Raw genomic sequence first — 19,692 nt, forward strand, 5'->3', positions numbered from 1 at the left:
TGCCTACCAATTATATACATGCCTAATTTTATCGTTAACGTTTATGATTGAATTATTGTCTCGATTGAAAACGAAATAAGAAAACTCGATTCGAAAACATTGGTTTAGTTTGATAATTCTCGTTACTGAAATTTTGTGCATTATTGATTGACGACTAATTAATTGGAGACTTGTGATTTTAATTAAAGCTTACCTTCTATGTATGTATCTTTCATATCTATTTCAATTAGGCGTTTGGAATTCGAATATGGACAGTGGCGGTTTTCAATATATTGGTTATGAAATTCTAATAATTCCACAGCTTCATTGAGCCAGAATTTAAATGTATCATTTTCATATCCATCTATCTTTGGTTCGACAAAATTTTGATCTATCGTCTGTTAATTAATCGTCTATTTATATTGTCCAACGAAATGGTACAAAATTTAATATTCAAGTGCGATATAAATATCGGTATTGGTTTTATCGAGTCTTTAGAAGCAAATATGTACAAAAATTAATGAAATTTAAGATTAAACTCTCAATTGTCGAGGAATTTCACAGAATATATTTGTTAATTTTTTTCAAAGTTAAATTTCTTACATAGTGTATAGGATAAAAAAGAACACGTATTTCTGATATACATGTTTAGTCTCTCTCTTTCTCTCTCTCTCTCTCTCTCTCTCTCTCTCTCTTTCTCTCTCTCTTGCTTAGATGTATTTTTTATTATTATTATTTATATGACATATTAGTTTTGAGTGTCAATCCTCCCGACAGTCTCTTTGGAAACTGGTAATTGAGTGCAGTTACGCAATAAGTAATTAATAAGTTTTCGTAATTTTTAGTTCTATATTGATTTTTGTATTGTATTGTGGACAGGAAATTTTCTAAAAACGCATAAAGCACATGGAATTGTATTTGAAGAAGATTATAATTCGAGATAATTCATTATATTCGAGATAACGTTGGCGTAGAATTTTATTTCTAATGCTTCGCGAAATTTGCTCTAGCAAAAGAAGGTTTTGCAGTTGGTTCCGCATTGTAGAACTGCGTCCAATTAAAACTTTAATTTCCTGTCCAATCTATCAATATTGTCTCATGGATATACCGGTGTCTACTTATACGTGATATTTCGAGAATTGTTACGAGGGGTAAAAGAGTGCCGCGCAGCAAGTCGTACTTGCCGACATCGACAGCGACTGCTGTCTGGCGATTAACATATAAATCAAACCTCCGACGGCAGGCCAGCTCCTTTTTCTCGAGCTCGAATTCGCTCCCGGATTCCCCTGTTACTCACGCCGGATGCGTGTGCGCCGCCAGCCACCTTTGTGTACTGTTCTCTCTTCCTCTCTCTCTTCCTCTCTCTCTCTCTTTGTCTCTTTCCCGAAGACACGCTGAAGAGATGTGCGGATGTTGAGAAGCTGAGAGTCATTGAGGATGTATTTTCCGCTCAGCTGAACAATCAGCAACGAACATGGTGTTCGACTGAGAGCGTGAGCAAGACGATAGCGTGATACTCAGTGCCTGTTTTAGGCTATATTCTTTCAAAACAATCAATTATCTCGTGAACTAGACAAATATGAATTTTCAGCACCCAAATATGGAAAGAAATTTTTACATGTGAAGAGCGTGGAATTATCAGTAATTTCATATTCCATTCAGATTTACGCGTCGAATTTGCAGGGAAATACTTGTTTTTGACCATTGTGCAAACTTATGAGAAGTTTGGTCATGCTAACACGAAATACGAGATCTTTACGCAATTCTTTAGATTGATCGATCATCACGATGCTTTAGATAATTAATTTAATATTTTCCTGTATACTGGTGTGACACGTATATGTGCCGTATGTGCAACTTGACCGGCCGTGTTTCCGAAGACTGAAGTTCCACTTAGCGAGAGGTCTACGGGCGTAATTTGTGGAAGGAAACTAACATTCTTGCTTCTCTCCAGTATTATACATCTCGTTCTGAAGCCATGATGAGTAGCCGAGGTGGAACGAGTCCTGGGTGCCGTAAGTCTGCCACGCAGGACTAACGAGACCTGTCCTGAGAGGATTCCCGGTCATTCGTACCTACCGTAACGGGTACTTTCTCCTTTACCTGCCCTCCTATTCTTTCTGCTTTCTTCTTTCCTTTGCCTACGAGTGTCGCGCGCGCGCGCACATCCAAGACGATTACTGCACACTGGGGACGCGCGTTGTAACAGCGTATGCAATTTCCACACTTTCGCTGTTCGCAATTTATCAGCGGTGAGAGTCGACCGCAGAAGCGCGCTGGAAGGTGGAAGATCGAGAAACGAGCATGTATCCCGCTGAGGACATGTGTCTTGTTGTTTCTTCACGCCGAAATAGCGTAGAGAGGGATGAGAATTGGCTGAGGGTACTTACTTTTCCGTGAGATGCGGTCGTTGCGATTCGACGGCGACCGCGAGTGCAGTCCGATGGAGAAAATATTGCGAGATATCTGAAAGATAGTGAACGCGCGAATCGGGTGCGAAATGAGATAAACGCTTCAGAAACAAGTCTTCGACTGTTGCGCGACGTGCGGGTTTGACTTCGACTTACGCTCGAGGGGCTGGTGCAATTTTTATCGCGAAGCATGATTATACTGCGGCAACGCAACTCGGGTCTGGTTTAGCGACGCACCGACGATACATCTGCGTGCGAGAGCCCGGCGCGTACCAATTAACAATTAACAATTTTGATAACGAGCTGTAGAATAATTCGAATTAACTCTAATCGAATAATTCCGCGCTGCGTCGGAATGCGTGCCTATGTACCCTCGTATCCGCCCGTTGTCTAGCCGCTTTAAAGCCGCATCTGTACGTACGTCAGCCACATAATTGGCTTTCGCGATCGTGCTGAAGTACTTGAAGGCGCGAGGATTACCGGGAACCTGATTGCGCGAGAGCTTTGTGCGGCAATTTGGATTTTCTCGTCGTTCCCCTGCACCTTTCGCCTTCGTCTTTGCCATCACTATGTCGCCTCTATAAAGCTTGTGCGTCTTGCTTTGCAAGTAGATATTAACGGAAGCCGAACCGTCTTTGACATTATTTGATAACGTTTAATAAACCGCAGTTACGCTGATCATATATATAAACGTAAAAATATTAGAGATAAGATAAATATTGCAATTTATTTCAAATTTTTAAATTATTTAAAAATGTTTTTTAAATATAAGAAAATGGTAGAAAAACCTGAAAAATCGAATAAAATATGTAAAAACCAGATTTTATTTTTATAACTGTAATGTTATTTAAAATAATGAATCGGTATTACGCAAATGCCACAGCAGTTTAAGCTTTAATTTATTATTTAACGTTTATTCTATTACTTTTACACTGAGAAAAAAAATTTGTCAATCCCAAGAAATATTTAGTCCGATACGTTCAACTAAAGATTTTAGTTAGTTAACTAAACATTAGTTGAATTAAAAATTCTTGATTAAGGAAACGAAATAAATTGTTGAAACAACTAATATTTGGTTAACTAACTAAAATGTTTAGTTGAACGTATCGGACTAAATATTTCTTGGGATTAACAATTTTTTTCTCAGTGTACAAAAGGAACGGACAGCGGAATAAAACGTGAGCTTCGTAACGTGTCATCGGAGAATCCATTAAAATCCAGCTATTGTCGCAACTATTAATCGATAAGGTGAACCGAGTGGACGCTCGTTAGCGCGATCTGCACGGAGACGTAGTTAGGATCGACGATTGTCTGGCGAATGGCCGACAAGACGTAGAAAAGATGACTCCATAACGTGGCCAAACGACTAGGAAAGAGCGTCGGTTTACTCAAATGAGGGTGGGATAGATAGGACGTCGCGCGGGACGCGCGGCATAGAGGCCGGAGTTGTAATTATACCTGCATGCATCGTTCCTACGTGCATTATAAATGGCTGTGCATTATGAATGAACCGCCGGACGAACCCGCCGGATTATCCTCCCGAAAGAATGGTCCTGTTATCCTATACGTAAATCATACCCACCGGCGTCGTTTTGCACCACCGGCGGGCGATGTTCTAGCAACCGGGGGGATAATTTCAGCATCGGTGAGCGCGCAAATGCGAGTAATAAGCGTCCCGACATTTTCCAAAGTTGATACTTTCCTCCGCGACACGGCGATGTTTCCTATATCTTATATACACAAAAAAAGCTTTTTTTTCTCTTTCTCTTTTCTTTTTTGAAGAACATTATGAACCATTTGTATAAAGGGCTTAGAAGGATACGGTATGTGGCAAAGGGAAGAAAAAAGATTCGCGAAACATAAATTTGTCGGGTTTGTATATCATTTTAATGTTAATGACCGACACTATCGTCATATGTAAGTTTTATTAAGGATTTGTGCAAAGGAGGAGGGTTAATAAGGCCTGTTTTCGGCCCCCTCCAAAATTGGACCAAAATGGGTGGAATCATTTCCTTAGACCCTTGGAAGTAATCCTCCTTTCTCACGACATATCTGCTTTAACTGTCTGGACGTGAAAGTTCGGTCTGCTAAATCGTACACAGATTGTATATCTTGCAGCGAAGTATGCATGACTTTGTCAATTTATTGTGTGGCTGCATTTAAAGGAAATTAATAGATTTAAATTATTTTGTGAACTATATATATATATATATCCTGTAATAGTTTGCATTATTTTTTATATACGGGGTTCTACGATATGTAAAAAAAAAATTGAACTTTGATAAATTAGCGGCTATTTGAAAAACTAGTGCAATTTAATAAATATCCCACAATTGTACTTACAATAGTATATTTTAAAAGTTAATTAAAGTCGAAAATCTCTCCTAATGTGAAAATGTCAAGATATAATTTCCGAATTAGAACGATTGTTAGAGACAATTGTGTGATCTCGATGATTTTATATTCAATCTTTTAGATTTAAATTTTCGATGCAATTTCCAGAATGCGATTTTCTAGTATGTTTGTTGCGGAATATTTTATATATTACATATATAATATATAAGGAATTTTTTTCTATCTCTTTCAACTATTTTTTAAAATAAGTTAATATTGTGTTACATATATCTATTTATCTATTACCAGTACCCCTTAAATCACCGAATTTAGATAAAATGTGGAAACATGTGGTCATAATCCATTTTATCATCGCATGTCATATTAATTTTGATAAAGTAGATTTATATAAATCCATTTCATCAAAATTAATATGAAGATATAAGTAACAGAATATTTGACGCTAGAGAGCGAGTTACATATATTCGGGACAATAGAACGCGGTGAACTCGCGGCCTTGATGTTTATTTTTGCGGCGTACACAGCGGCTTGTTCTTTATCCAAAGTCGCGATATCACTTGTGCGATGGAAGTTGAGCCGGTTGGCAGCATCGCGAGCTGGAGTCCGTCTATAATCGTCGCATTATTCATTCTCTGTGAATAAGTAACGTTTCTCAGATCGCAAGATTAACATTTCAGCATATCAAAGCGACGCGCGACAGCGTCGATGATATTCCGTGTTAATTTATTCATTCAAGGTATATAAGGAATTAAAGCGATAGAGGTTAGAAAATTATAGGTCCTACTATCGTTTCATTACGATTCATGGATAATCAGCGCGTCAATATGATACCTACAATTAGAATTTATTTTACATAGCGCTTTCCGCCATTTCAAATATAGATAATTTAATCATTATCGTTGGATAGGAAGTGCGGAATAATCCATAAATTTAGCTAAATCGAATGTTTGAAAAGTAACAGAAAATCGTAACTATTCTGGACGTCGTGATACATACGTTTGTTAATAATTTCGTGTATTTCGGGAGATTGCGAGTCGTGTACGATTAATATCGGAAATATCACGCAAAATGCCGTCCAATCGTACTTTGATAATTAATTCGCGCGTGATCGTAATTACTTAATCGTGTTTTTGCGAGTGCTGTGTTAACTACAGAGGAAAAATCTCGGGAAAAATCTTAGGAAAGAAGGAGGAAGAAGGTGTCAAGAAGTAAATGTGATTTAATATTTGCATAATATGTTACTTACAATATTAATTGTTCATTCTTGTTTATTTGAATTATTTATTGATTGATTTAAATAAGAATTAGAAAAAAATACTTTTGAACTACTCGATAATGTTTAATAAACTGCAATTACGCTGATCAAATAGATGTAAAAATATAGAAACTATAGAGAAAGTAGGTATATAAATATTATATTTTATCTCACATTTTGCAATTATACATTTTAAATGTTTTAAATATAGAAAAAGATACGAAGACACATGAAAAATCGAATAAAATATGTATAAAAGTTAGATTTCCGTATTAAGTAATCATGTATTCACTTACAATTAGATTAATCCACGATAATTAGCTTTCAAACGAGATCAAGATAATCTCTCTGCGAATTTTTTAGTGAAGATATTGACGATTATATCGACCTATGATTTCGATTTAGTGGTGGAATAGGCCAACGTAAGCATGTGCGTTTCGTCGGTGACGTATCGTGTTTCAAAGCACTCGTACACGTGTTTTCACACCTGTTTTCTAGCGCACCTGTCAAATTACATGCAAGAAATAACGTTACGACAGTCTTTCATGTATGGCGCGTAGAGTTATATAGCATTTTGAATTTTTAAAATCTATAACTCCATGAAAAATTGACGTAACAACATGCGACAAAAGTTTATTTTGAATACATGCGATCTTATCATAACACCTATATGTGAATACAATAAAAAACACACTGAATTATAAAATATAAGGAATGATCTATATAATTTTTAAAACTATAGAATAGTAGAAAAGAAATAATTGTTAATGTATTCTATTAAAAATAATTAGTTATCAGAGAAATGTTAAGAAACTCTTAAAAAAATATATGAGAAGTGTAAAAAGAAAGATAGCATATTTTTTCTTCATCAGAAATAGTATTGTCATAAAAAGGATGCTAATCGTCAATAGCATTTAGCGAAAATATCGAGAATTTTATAGAGTAATGATAAAAAATTGCGAAATAAACTTAAAATAAAAAGCTGAAGTGTACGTGTATCACTAGCAAACACAGTAAATTACATTGAATGTAAAACTGAATATTTAAAAAAATATTAGCGACAGCATAAATATGCAGCGAGTATGTTTACCTTAATTTTTCATAGCCCGTTTATTTATATTTATCGATAAATAAACTTATTATCACTTGAAGCAAGAATGATATGAGATCCAATAAATTTTTCATCGCTGAAAATATTTTATGTAGATTATACTAGTTATTTACTAATATACTTTGAAGTGAAAGTTTGCAATTTTTGTTAGTACATTATCAATATTATAAATTTATAATCACGCGATGGTACGTGCAATAGGGACATATAAAGTGTCGAAAAAGTTCATGGAAATGACGAACATATTATTTCATGGCGTTTTACTTCTCATATAACATTTTAAATCTTAATATGGGGTGCATGTGTGTGTGTATGTGGAGGCATGTAAAACGTTAAGGGCGGCCGAGCAATGAATTAATTACGTGGGTTAGTCGTTCGCACTCTGAGATAGAATCGTGTGAGAGAAATTCGCGAGCTCGATTTAATATTTCACTCGGAGCCGCGGGGTGCGACTTTCTCGCAAAACCTCCGCATGAAGCCGAAATATACGCTCTGTGTCGCTCTGTGTAATATCGCGTAATATTATTTGTAATAAAATTTAATTAACCGCACACAGAGCTGCGGCGGTCATTAGCACCCGTGACTTCTGCATAATACGGCCCACTAAATTACGGTTGATGCTGCGCGCCACGCGACGTTCGTTCTCTGTTCACGGTAATGCCGCGGAATTGGACACACCGACACACCATCGGCGATCAACGTCGCGACAATGTGAACGAGCGACCGCGGCCGCCGTCGCGGTCCTGTCGCATTTTTCAAACTCTGCCAGCCGAAATTTCGAGCCGCGCCGCGGCTCCTGATGCTGGTGAGCGCGATATATCAATCCGCGTGGCGCGCCGGCACGTCGGTGATGAAACGGCAGGTCGGGTTGTATAAAAATATTGGGTGCAAAGCAATTTGGCGATGGCGCAACCGTACAACTGCTCTGCCACTAGTGACCTATTTCGAGGTCGTGCCGTACGAGAACTAGGATCCCGCAGGGATGACTGATCCACACAGTCATTTGGGCTTATAGCGAACCCACGGACCCGAGCCCATCGCATTGCGGATACCCATATACATTTACACGACGCACGATACGCGCACAAACGCAGCCACACACGCACGCACGGACGCACACCTGACCATATGTACGCACTTCTGTGAATGATAATGAATAATTGAAAAAAAGTAGAAGCAAAAGGTAATCTAAACAAGAAAAAGAATAAGAATAGTTTGAAGTCTAGATATATGTATGTGTATAATATATAATAAGAAACTTTATTAAATTGAAAACACTATAGGGACTAAAGAAAAAACTAGAAATATAAAAGAAAGTAGTCCTTTTGCACAGAAGTATATATAGAAATTATATAAAATATTTAACATTATATAAGCAATATATATATATATATTCTAATCAATGTTAATTTGAAGAACTGGCATCCAATTAATAGGCATTTAATGAACCAGTATTTATGATTAAGACTGATACCGCGGCCTACTAAGGATCGTCAACTTCACACATAACATCCGTGCAATGAAATGTTTCATTGAACAATGCTTTAGTTGGCAACTTTAAGCGGTAACTCTCGACGAGCCCGCCGGATGCATAACTTCCCTAACGTGCCGCGATGGAACGCGTCCTGCGGTCGGGTCACCTGTTAAGCACAATGCTTAATCGAGCTCGGTAAGTGATTAGGAAACTCTGAGGGGGAAACCGCCGAAATAATTAACATCCGCGTCTCGGCGCGCGTCGACGGTGTTAGAAACGCTAAACGGCATGTAACGTTATCGAGCGAGTAAACGTGAAACGGCCCCGCGGTCTCGCATTAGAGCACGAAAATTCGAGCTCGCCTCCCCTCTCGTTCTTCACCCCTCCCCTCTATCTCACGAGAAATTCCGTCTGCACGTGAGATATCGCGGTCTGCGGTCCAGATCTTAACATATAACTTCCCCATGGAGGTTTGTTAGCCGGCGTTGCGCGCGATATAGCGCTCGAATATGTGTTAAGTATCGCATTCTTGACTGGGTCCGCGTTCTCTCCGTTCGTCTTCGTTCGACCGACGCGACGGACGGACGGTTGAAGTGAGGGTTAATTGAACTCGGTTAGAATTGGGTTTCACGAGTCGTACTAAGCGTCCTCGTCACAAGGATATTTGTTTCGGTGCATGGCGAACAGTGAATGCCACCGCTTAGAGGATTCGCCAGATTTCCTTTCGATGAGACTCTTGTAATGTATAAGTTGGTGAGAATTGCATTCATTAGTTAATTTAACTTAAAAGAGGCAAACATGGAAATCGATTACTATTATAAAACAATAGGATAACGAGAGGCTTATTTGAGTCGGTTAAAGAAAAAAATTGGATAAAAAATTTTCAAGACATTTAAAAATCTTGGAAGCCCGGAATCCAAGAATCCTTTTAGGGCAACTGAAACAGGTAAAAATATTAAATCGGCTTTAATAACAAAAGTTAATAAATTAATGCAGAATATAATTGGAGTTTCATGACTCAAAAAGTCCCTCCCTACTTTAAGTACAGATAAAGTTGTAATCACGAGAATGATTCTAACTTCTAACGCGCTATTTAAAAGATCAACCGGCTTTCATATTGCGAGGGCGCACGTATCGCATATACGAGCCGGACGATTGCACGCGCTCAAAAGGTTTAAAATAAGAGTCTTTTTCAACTTTACTCATACACTGGGCATTTATTTCTACAAAGAGGATAATCCGCCGGATTTCAGTTGATTATTGCCAACTGTATGTGAAATTTACGATAATCCTCCCTGTTGGCACCAGGGTCTCGTTCTTAACACCAATTTAATGCTACCTTTTTTATCGTTACCCGCCACGTTAAATCCACGCATCTATAAATTATGCTTTTTTTAGTATTTTGTTGCGTTTGTTCGAAGAAATACGAGATGACGGATCCAATATGGCAGACAAAAATGCAAAAATATAGTCGGATTTGCATGAAAATTGCTTCGTGGAGGGTCCAACAGCAAAAGGGATAAACGCGATGAAAATCGCGGCTGTGATTGTACATGCAAATACCTTCGTCATTCGAATACGGTTATTATAAAGGCGGAAAGATGTTGCATATGGATTGGAATCATCAACCCAATTTCCGATACCAAATACCTAACCGTTCTGTTGGAAGCAGCGAAGAGGGATATATGTGTGTGTGTGTGTGTGTGTGTGTGTGTGTGTGTGTGTGTGTGTGTGTGTGTGTGTGTGTGAAAACGCGAGTATAATGGCGATCGAATGATATTCGCAACATTCGTTAGCTCGCCGGTACCTTCGATTATTATTTTACATATCTTCCTATATATTATTATTCCATGCAGATGCGATTTTTAACGAAGCTAAATTCAATCGCGGTTCGTATTTCTCTATACCATAAATTCGCCCATATGTATTGTTGTATATCAGGAATTCGAGACAGAATAATATTGAAAAAAGGGAATCAAGACGAGGTAAAATCGGAAACAGCGAAGAGGTGGATTTTTTCGGTGCGTACCTTTTTCAAATTTTGTGGAATAACCTATGTATATATTTAGAATTTATTTCTCTGTAAGTATAATTTATCGTAACGTAATGATGGTCTCTTATTGTTATTAACAATTTATCGAAAAATATTTATCAGTCGTCTATCAAAATTTTAGAAAAAATTTCGATACCGTGAATAACACTTAATAACATATTAACGTATTTTCAAGTATGCATAAATCCACATTAAACAGATGCAGTAGATTATTAAACAAGAGATAAGAGCGTTAGGAAAATGTTACTATTACGAAGCGTAGCAAGCGCGCGCAACATTTCTTCTTCGTATATATCGCGATATATTTATCGCACGGAATACGTGTGCTCACGTTTAAGCGAGGCTGCTACTGGATAATGAACGTCCCAAAACGTCCCAAATTCCGGATGCGGGACGAACACTATTTCCGCCACGGGAGCAACAATTTCGTGCGGTTTTATATCACTCGCCCCCGGAGTCAGCGCTGTGCTCGTGTATCGTCTTCAACGTGTGCCACATGTTGAAAAGTGCATATACGTTCGACCGTCGCATCACGTACGGTTTACGTGACAGGCCGCGTCGTTCGTTCCGCATTTGTTGCTCCTCGCGAAATTTCTTTTGTAAAAAAGAAAACAGCTTTGTGAAACGTGATGCGTATTGCGTATTATCTTGTTAATTTTGGACGTCAAAATGTAAAAGTAATTTAACGACGCGGCAATTTTCATTATAAAGAGTTTCGAATGTAATACTTGAACATATACTGCGCTGCGCAAATCAATTAATTATTACTTAAATTTATTACTATTTTGTATCAAAGTGAGCACTATGTTACAAGATACATTTTCGCTACTCGCATTTCGTCGACGCTGAGCTCTTAAATTTTCACCCGGTTCGCATTTTTGGGCTTTCCATTTCGATGACAGGCCAGCCGCGCAAATTAAAAGCGCGCAGCGTGGGTTCCCCGCGGGCAAACAATTTACCGTGGTCGCGACGAAATATTTGCTTCCTCATAAACAAACCTGGTGATCCAATTTGTGCGGGATGCATTTAGTTGGTTTCAGCGCATCGCGTAAGTTGTCGATACGTTATAGCAGTGAACGTTAATGAATCATTAAAAAAAGACTAAAAACATCTGCAGTTACAATTTCTCGCGAATTTTATTATTGTCAGCATACAATTTTTATTTGTTACAGTCGCAAATAGAAAAAATACACTTTATTTATAAAATGAATATGCATTTAGTGTTAACGTAATATTAATATGCATCAGTATTAGCTCTTAGGATTAAATTGAATCAAATTTATTGGAACATTGCGTGAAGAATCTATAAATACTTGATGGAATATCCTGCTTATAAACTAAATATTTTTATCACATACACAAACCTTCAGTTCCTCATGGCAATGAGAATCTTTATTAAACGCCATTAGTGAGAAATTATTATTATTTAATAAAGGCGCTTTTATCAATATACGAGGAATCGCTTTAACAGTTAACGTCAGAGATAATTTTCCGTTGATTTTATATCGTTTGGTTTTGATTAAAGTTTCTATCTTGTGCTTACGCATAATACGCGCGTACATACATAGAACATAAAAACAGCGCAGCATATATTTTTTTACGATCGATTTGACAAAGGAATCAGTAAGTCGCAAAACAAGCAAGTTCGTAGATCCGAAAAAGCATGTTGACACATCGGCTGAGCGCCGATCATGCCGCAGCCGTTACAATGCAATGCTATGTATCGGGTATCCGCGAATCATGCGATACGTAAGTACACCTCACGTGTAACGCATCACGCGCCACGCATTCGCCACATAGATTACCACGTTACGACCAGCCGATAGGACTCTAAGCGAGATAGACAACTGAGCCCCGAGTGTGCGTCACGAGGCGACACATTCTCGTCATATCTTAGAATTCGGCAACAATGTAAACTATCAAAATCTACATATAATTACATGTAATTTAGTTTTTTACGTTGTTATTTTTTCGAAGCATATAAGGTTGACACGTTCGTTGGTTTTATCAGAACGCTCACCACACACACATTCCGAAGAAAACGTGTCCTCTGGTATACAAGCTGGATGGTTGTGTCAAACAAATAAAAGCTTTCATTGGATATTTTTATAATAAAAAGAAAAAAAGGACGCAGAGTGACTGAAATATAATTTTAATATAATTTTAGTTAGATATATTTTTAAATTTTCTTGTGTCAAGCATTTATATATCCTTTGCATCAAGAGATTTTACATTTCCTCAAATGTCTTTAGTCTACAGCATCTTATATTTATGCTTAATGTTAGTTCGAGATAATCCGATAATTTGAGGAATTTTTTTTTAAGTTATTACTTATGGTATATTAAGGAATTTAATAATTGACCGCGACTACTGAAATAACCCACGAATCGATGTTTAATTTATGTGCGACTTTACTCGGCTCACGGCTGCCTACTTGAATCGTTAATATCCATCGGCTCTAATTCAACTCAACGGAGTTGCGCGAGTTTCTTGTCTTTGTTCCCTTGCTGCGCGGCGCGCGATGGTTTAGTGATTGTGATGAGAACGCGTCCCGGCGTAATGGTAGAGACAGTCGGAAAGACAGGCACTTCCCTACCAGATCTTACCACCTTGCATAATGCATCGCACGACGCCACTAAGTCAAAGGGGAAACTTCTCTGACGTGAAACGCCAGGGACACATACGTCCCTCTTCCACTTCTCTCTTCATTCCTTATTGTTCAGCAGTCCGGTTGCAAATTCCTCTATTGGGTTTCGACCTGTTTCATTCTCCCTCGATTGTTTCTATCTTTCACTATGCATCAATTTCATTGTTCGTTAATTGCTGAAATATTTATTGATTCGTCGCCGCCTGTCACGGATTTTATAGATATAGACGTACGTGAAATTATGACCGATGCGACATGGCAATCCGTATAGTGAGTGAACTGCCTGGTTACTGAAACAAACGCGTTTGAGCTTTTGTACCGTGAATATAAGAATAAAAAATGGTTAATGATCGAATGTTGGTTTATGCGTAAAAATTTCCTCCATATCGTCAATTGGGGCATAAAAACCCGTAGGAATTTCTCATGCAAAGATAATTGACATTTTAATCAAATTGTTATACGCATTAGCGTGATCGAACGTGCGTAATTTTCGTTCGCTTCGAATTTGCCCGCGTTGAGTTCCACAGAGGAACACGGTGCGGTACGTTAATTCCAAAATCCTGTGAAACACTTCGACTATCGTCATCTTGTATGTATCACGTCGTAGTTGCGTAGACGCTACGTGCGCGGACGGTGGTATATAGTAATCTACTTCACGCGAAGTTTCCGCTGAGCTCGAGTTAAGTCGGCCGCGTCGAGTAAGCCCCCGGTGTTACCACGGCTGATGAGTCCGGGACACTTTGGGGGTACGGTTACCGAAAGACGACACGTTCTCGTCGCATCACGATAGAAAGTCACTTCGCCGACTTTGGTACGGCGTATAGGCGACCTCTTTCTTGATACCGACTTTCGAGGTTCCGATCGTATCGCCGACAGCGTCGGAATCACTTCGTTTGCCGCGCAAAACTGATTTTCTGTTTGTTTTAACAAAAAGTTTTTTAAACTGGGCACACTTCACTTTTTATAAATTCGTATCTTATAAATTTATACAATTTTATTATACTTCCGCAAATCTATTATAAAATCTTATAATAGATAATAAGAGATGAGTCTATGATTAATGCGACGTTAGAAAAAACAAGAAAGTAACGTAAATTAAGAATGATAGTTTTGTTGAAAATTAAATAATAGTTTTCTGAAAACTTTAAACTTACGATTTTGGAACTATATGTTTTAAATGACAATGAATTATATATTGTTACTGGTACGACAGTTATAAAATTAGGATTGAAGATTTTATTTAGAAAATATTTTGCATTAATTGTTTTATGAGTATATGAGCTTTAGATTATATAATAGATATATATATATATATATATATATATATATATATATTTAATATATATATATATATATATATATATACGTAACATTAACACAGAGCTGAATTAGCTATAACTCTATAGTGTATTTTGATGTTCTAAATTTTACATGCATTACGAAGAGCGATAATCATATAACTTTGTGTCATACCACTAGTTAACTTAGAAGTCTTAGAACTGAGGAGAGTATGTACTTCGTGAATGCGCTTATTCGGTACTATATAATGAACTTTCAGTGCGGTCACAGTTTAACGTTAACGGTATCTTATACTTACACAATAAAACTTAAACGCTGTCACTGTATTAGTCAAAATCTTTGCATATTTATATTATTTATAACTCAAATTTGCTTTCCTAAAAGATTTTTAGTCTATAAAAATGTCTCGTAATACCTTGTGATATGCCGTATCGCATATTGCTATTGTATGCATAGCAATAACAGGATCTATTTCCAATCTCAAGAGCATTAAATCAGTGTTCCAAAATATATTTGTATATCGTTGGTTGTATTATATCGAACAATACACAACTATCAATATATAATATTTTTAAATTTGATATTTAAAAAAAATTCTTCTTTTATTAAATGGTTTAACAACTCAAAAACAAACGTGTTTTTTAAACACTAAATCGAGTTCAGACATATACACATAAACTATTGTATCGATTCCTATCTTCTAAAATTAGCTAAAATCGATTTCTTTCTATGACATTCTTTATTGATGTAAAAATCATGGGGCGTCGTTGGTCTATTTAAAAAGTTAGATGTATTAGTATACATTTTCAGAAGGACAGAGAGAGAGAAAGAGAGAGAGAGAGAGAGAGAGGGGAGAGAGGGAGAGAAAGAGTATACGAAGACATATAAATTTATAAACATCACTTTATACTCAGTACTTTGCACACATATAATTGTAATTTAAATAATTAAATTCTGAAGGACATAAGTGCAATGTAACGAACATTATAATATGAATGTTAGTGTCAGTTATAATAATTAGTTGAATATTTTTACGATAAGTCTATTTAAATTATATTGTATAATTTGCTCGTAGTAATCTCTTCAAGGACACTAGCACATATACATTTAATTTTATTTTTTAATTCTAATATTGTTGAGAAAGAGAAAACTAACAATATTTACTACAAAATTTTTTTCCACTTTTTTTTTCTTTATTTATAATTGCTACAGATTTTAAAATTGAATAGAATAAAGTATAATTAAAGAACTTTCTAACTTCAAAAATTCGTTCGTGAAAAAGTTAAATAGAGAAATCGAGAGTGATGATATTGATATCTCGACGGCATTTATAGCATAAAAGCATGTTATCAAATTGCATTAAATAACTTTACAGTTCGATTTCAATTTAATTATCATATACATCATGTTGATAATTGAAGACATATACTCAAGATAATTATAAATTATATGTATAATTAAAATTCTTATTACTAGAACAACTGATAGATACGTGGACAAATTATATACGTAATATTGTTGCAATAGCATATCGTCGTGTAGTATTTTAAATACAAAATGATTTAATATTGCGTAATATTATAAAATAATTACTAATTTATTAATATCGTTTTAGAATAATTGCAGAGTTCTTTATTTTTGATTTTTAAAGATAGTATTGCTAATTTAATCAAACTTTGAATAATAGAAAGAATATAAAAGTAAATGAAAATTATATAGGACAATAAGTTAAATCGATTGGATATAAGCAACTTAATATTTTTTAATAAAACAATTTTTATTTCTGATTTACATGGAACAAAAATGTTGCTTACAAATTTGAATTACGATAATATTTTTATTACGAAAAATTAATTTAAGATTTATTGATTTAATAACGGTAAGAAAGTACAATATTGTTTAAGATAAAACGTATAATTTGGATAATAGTTAGTGCTATTACGCATTCGATTATAAATAATGCCGTGGCGAGCATCGCAATAATATCTATATCGTAACGTTGATACCATGGTTTATCGCTGTCACTAAATCGAAGATGGTTTACCCCTTTGTGATGCATCACGAATTCTATCCACCATATTAAATTTTCAGTGTTGTTATATGGTTGATTCTTGAAGAGAGAACTTAGGTATATCATCTTTTCTTTGTAACTACAAAGTAAATTAATAAACTCTCAATTTAACTGTATCATAGTTAAAGAAAAACTTATTAATTTTTTAAGTATTATATAACAAAAACTGATCATAATATAACTTATATTAGTGTATATTTATTACATATTGACTTCTAAGAGAATTTTATATAAATGGAACAATTAAGATGTAAAAAACATATCAGAATTATTTCATCAAATTTGTTGTAAAATATTTGTTATACATCGCAACTTTTAAATATAATATTACGGTATAAATGTGAATTGTCAATAAGAGATTTACTGGTAATTCGTTTATATTGTAATATCATCTTCGAACATTATATCGATCCAGATACTAGTTTATAAACTAGTTTGTCAGTCATATATAATTGACGAAACCTAGATGGAAATTTGCATGTCAAGCATTTATGACTGACATCCAAATTTCAGGTAATCAACGTATTAAGTATATGCACATAATACCTTTTATCATTGAGGATTTGATAAATAGCACTATCAAGACGTTCCTTGGTTAATTCGTTAAATTTAATATATATTGCCGCACCCAACGAGACCAATCGTCGAACTCGATTTTCTTGTTCGGACATAGTCGGAATTCCTAAGATTGGAACCGCGTAATGGACAGCTTCTTCAGTACTTTGGGCCCCTCCTTGATAAATAAACAGCTTGATGTTCGGATGAGCTGCACGAACGAGATAATTAGCGCCGCGCATCGTGTAAATGGACTATCGATCGCGGAATAATGACTTCACACTTTTAATTTTACCGAGTACGCCTTGCTGCAAAAACCATTCTGAGATAAATGCATTATCGAGCTTTTCCGGCAACTCGCAGTCGAATTTCCAAACTATTTTATAAGGTAACTTCGAAAACACTTCAACAATGTTCTTCAGCGTTTCTTTCGGTAAATCATGGCAAGTGGTAACAGTTCCAAAGCTCACGTAAATAAATCCTTCCATCGCGTCATCTAGGAATTGTCCTAAGTCCTTGTCATTGATTTAAGTTTATTACTCATGTTTATTAAGAAATAATGGAAGTATAGGTAATAAGCAAATAGCTCGACGATATCTCAGAAGAATAATTGTTAATGATTACATACTTTTGGTAAAGATGGTGGTGTTTTTTGTATATGGATACCGTTAAAAAAAATTGCGTTTGGCTGTTCGGGTCTGGGGTATGCAAGTATTGGGTTCTCATTGACTAACATCACACTCATGTTCTTCATTATGTCGACGATGTACGGTATATCGTTTCCGAGATATTTTTTAACGATTTCCTGCTCCACTGTTATGTAATTATTAATCCAATAATGAATAAGGCACCACGTGTCGATAAAGTTCCACAGTCTTTGCCAAATCGACGGATTTTCTTCAGGTAGTATATTAACTTCCCAGTTTGAAGGATGCGATGGATATATAGGACTACCAAAAATATATCGATGGTAATTGTGTATGTCCACAGATATAATTCCTAAGATATATATAATGTGAATAATGTCACGGATTAATCGATATCAATCTTGTTTTTCATTACACATTTTGTGTATTCTTGTTTTAAGAGAAAAAGTCAATATTTTTACGCTTATGACGAGCAATGCATCTTTAAAATATTGACCATTTCTTATGGTTCTCATATTTCCAATATTGAAATATTTTTTGTATATAATACGTCATTTGCGAGATAACTTGTGTATATATATATAATATATATATATATATATATATATATATATATATATATGTAGGTCCGAGACTTTTATTTTTGATATCGGTATATTCCGGGACATTTGGCAGTTTCCAGGACTGTCCTGGAAAAAATTGATGTCCTACGGCAATTTTCGGGACAGTTTTTTGAATCTGATTACATATATAGCGTTATATTCCAGGACTGTACATTTCAAAAAACGTAAACAGTTCCGGAACATACTTCCGGACCTACATATATACACACAAGTTATCTATATATATATATTATTTGCAGAAATCATCTTACCTATAAGAGGAGCGCTAAATCTATACGCCATAGCAGATAGTGACATACAAGCTAGTGATTCTAGAATAACCGCGTCGAACTTCTCATTGCTATCGTGTCTGTAGAGTTCTTTAAATTTTATGTCTTCAAATATTTTTATGCTTACTTGATGTGATAACTTCCATATGAATTTGAGGAGTTCGATCATCGGCAGTTGTGATATTAAATGGTAGTATTTGTTCATTTCATGTAAATCCAAACCAATTTCTGTATAATTTTTTAATGTCGAATCTTTTATCGGTTGTGGAGTTATCACGGTTAGTTCATGTCTACGTTTATTTAAGGCTAAGCACAACGCTCGGAAAACTACATGATGACTATAAAAAGGTGAAGACGTAATCACGAGTATTCTTTCGGCATTCGTTATATCGTTTGCCAGTAGAAACCACAAAGATAATACGATAAACATTTTGTAAATAACTTTCCACATTTTGCCACGGTCGTGAATGCTTTCTAAAGTAGATTGTAGTATACTTTTGAAATTTATGCGAGTTACTGGTATAAATATGTTGCTTAATGGCCATTATCAAGACTCAAAAGTTAGTTTTCAAGGCTTCCCCACCCAGATACTTCATAATCTTTTCATTATGCAGCTCTTACTGACATAAATATAAATAATTCATTGTATATTATCAGACATAATGTATATTATTTAAATGTATATATATTTATATATATAGTATGTGCAAGACGGTGAGAAATGTGATATAAAAAATAATGTTATTAAAAATTTATACTATCCTTATAGATCTATTGTGTTAAAAAATAATTAAAAAACAAATTTTTTCTCTACCTTATTAACTTTATATTATATATATATATATATATATGGGACGTTCCGCATGTCAACCGGGACAGGGCCATCTCCAAAATTCTATTAAACCGATTAAAATGGTTAAGTGCTTAAAATCTTTGTTTTTGT

At 35.5% G+C, this 19,692-nt stretch overlaps 2 protein-coding genes across 3 annotated transcripts in view; one reads left to right on the forward strand and one right to left on the reverse strand.

Moving 5' to 3' along the window:
* The window catches only part of LOC143904602 (protein O-mannosyl-transferase TMTC1-like), a 189,247-nt gene that overhangs the window by 11,106 nt on the left and 158,449 nt on the right, over window positions 1–19,692 (forward strand). The window lies entirely within an intron of this gene.
* On the reverse strand, window positions 15,519–19,513 carry LOC143904604 (UDP-glucosyltransferase 2-like). 2 transcript variants are annotated; one of them, XM_077419417.1, is made up of 5 exons: window positions 18,732–19,513; window positions 17,839–18,209; window positions 17,494–17,725; window positions 17,202–17,421; window positions 15,519–16,734 (listed from the first exon to the last, which is right to left on the reverse strand). In XM_077419417.1, the coding sequence occupies exons 1-5, from the start codon at window positions 19,198–19,200 to the stop codon at window positions 16,455–16,457; spliced, it is 1,572 nt and encodes a 523-aa protein (XP_077275543.1). In that variant the 5' UTR covers window positions 19,201–19,513; the 3' UTR covers window positions 15,519–16,454. The 2 variants fall into 2 exon arrangements, with proteins under 2 accessions (XP_077275543.1, XP_077275544.1); XM_077419418.1 differs by having other exon boundaries at window positions 16,225–16,734; window positions 17,506–17,725.

This window comes from Temnothorax americanus, unplaced genomic scaffold (genome assembly GCF_048541705.1).
Source record: "Temnothorax americanus isolate GAGA-0224 unplaced genomic scaffold, ASM4854170v1 Scaffold54, whole genome shotgun sequence".
NCBI classification, from domain to species: Eukaryota; Metazoa; Arthropoda; class Insecta; order Hymenoptera; family Formicidae; genus Temnothorax; species Temnothorax americanus.

Coding starts and splice junctions, on each gene's coding strand:
- LOC143904604 (XM_077419417.1), bottom strand. CDS start 19,200: ATGTGGAAAGTTATTTACAAAATGTTTATCGTATTATCTTTGTGGTTT. Junction 18,210..18,731: donor ATTTAGCGCTCCTCTTATAG/GTAAGATGATTT, acceptor TATATATCTTAG/GAATTATATCTGTGGACATA. Junction 17,726..17,838: donor CACCACCATCTTTACCAAAA/GTATGTAATCAT, acceptor ATCAATGACAAG/GACTTAGGACAATTCCTAGA.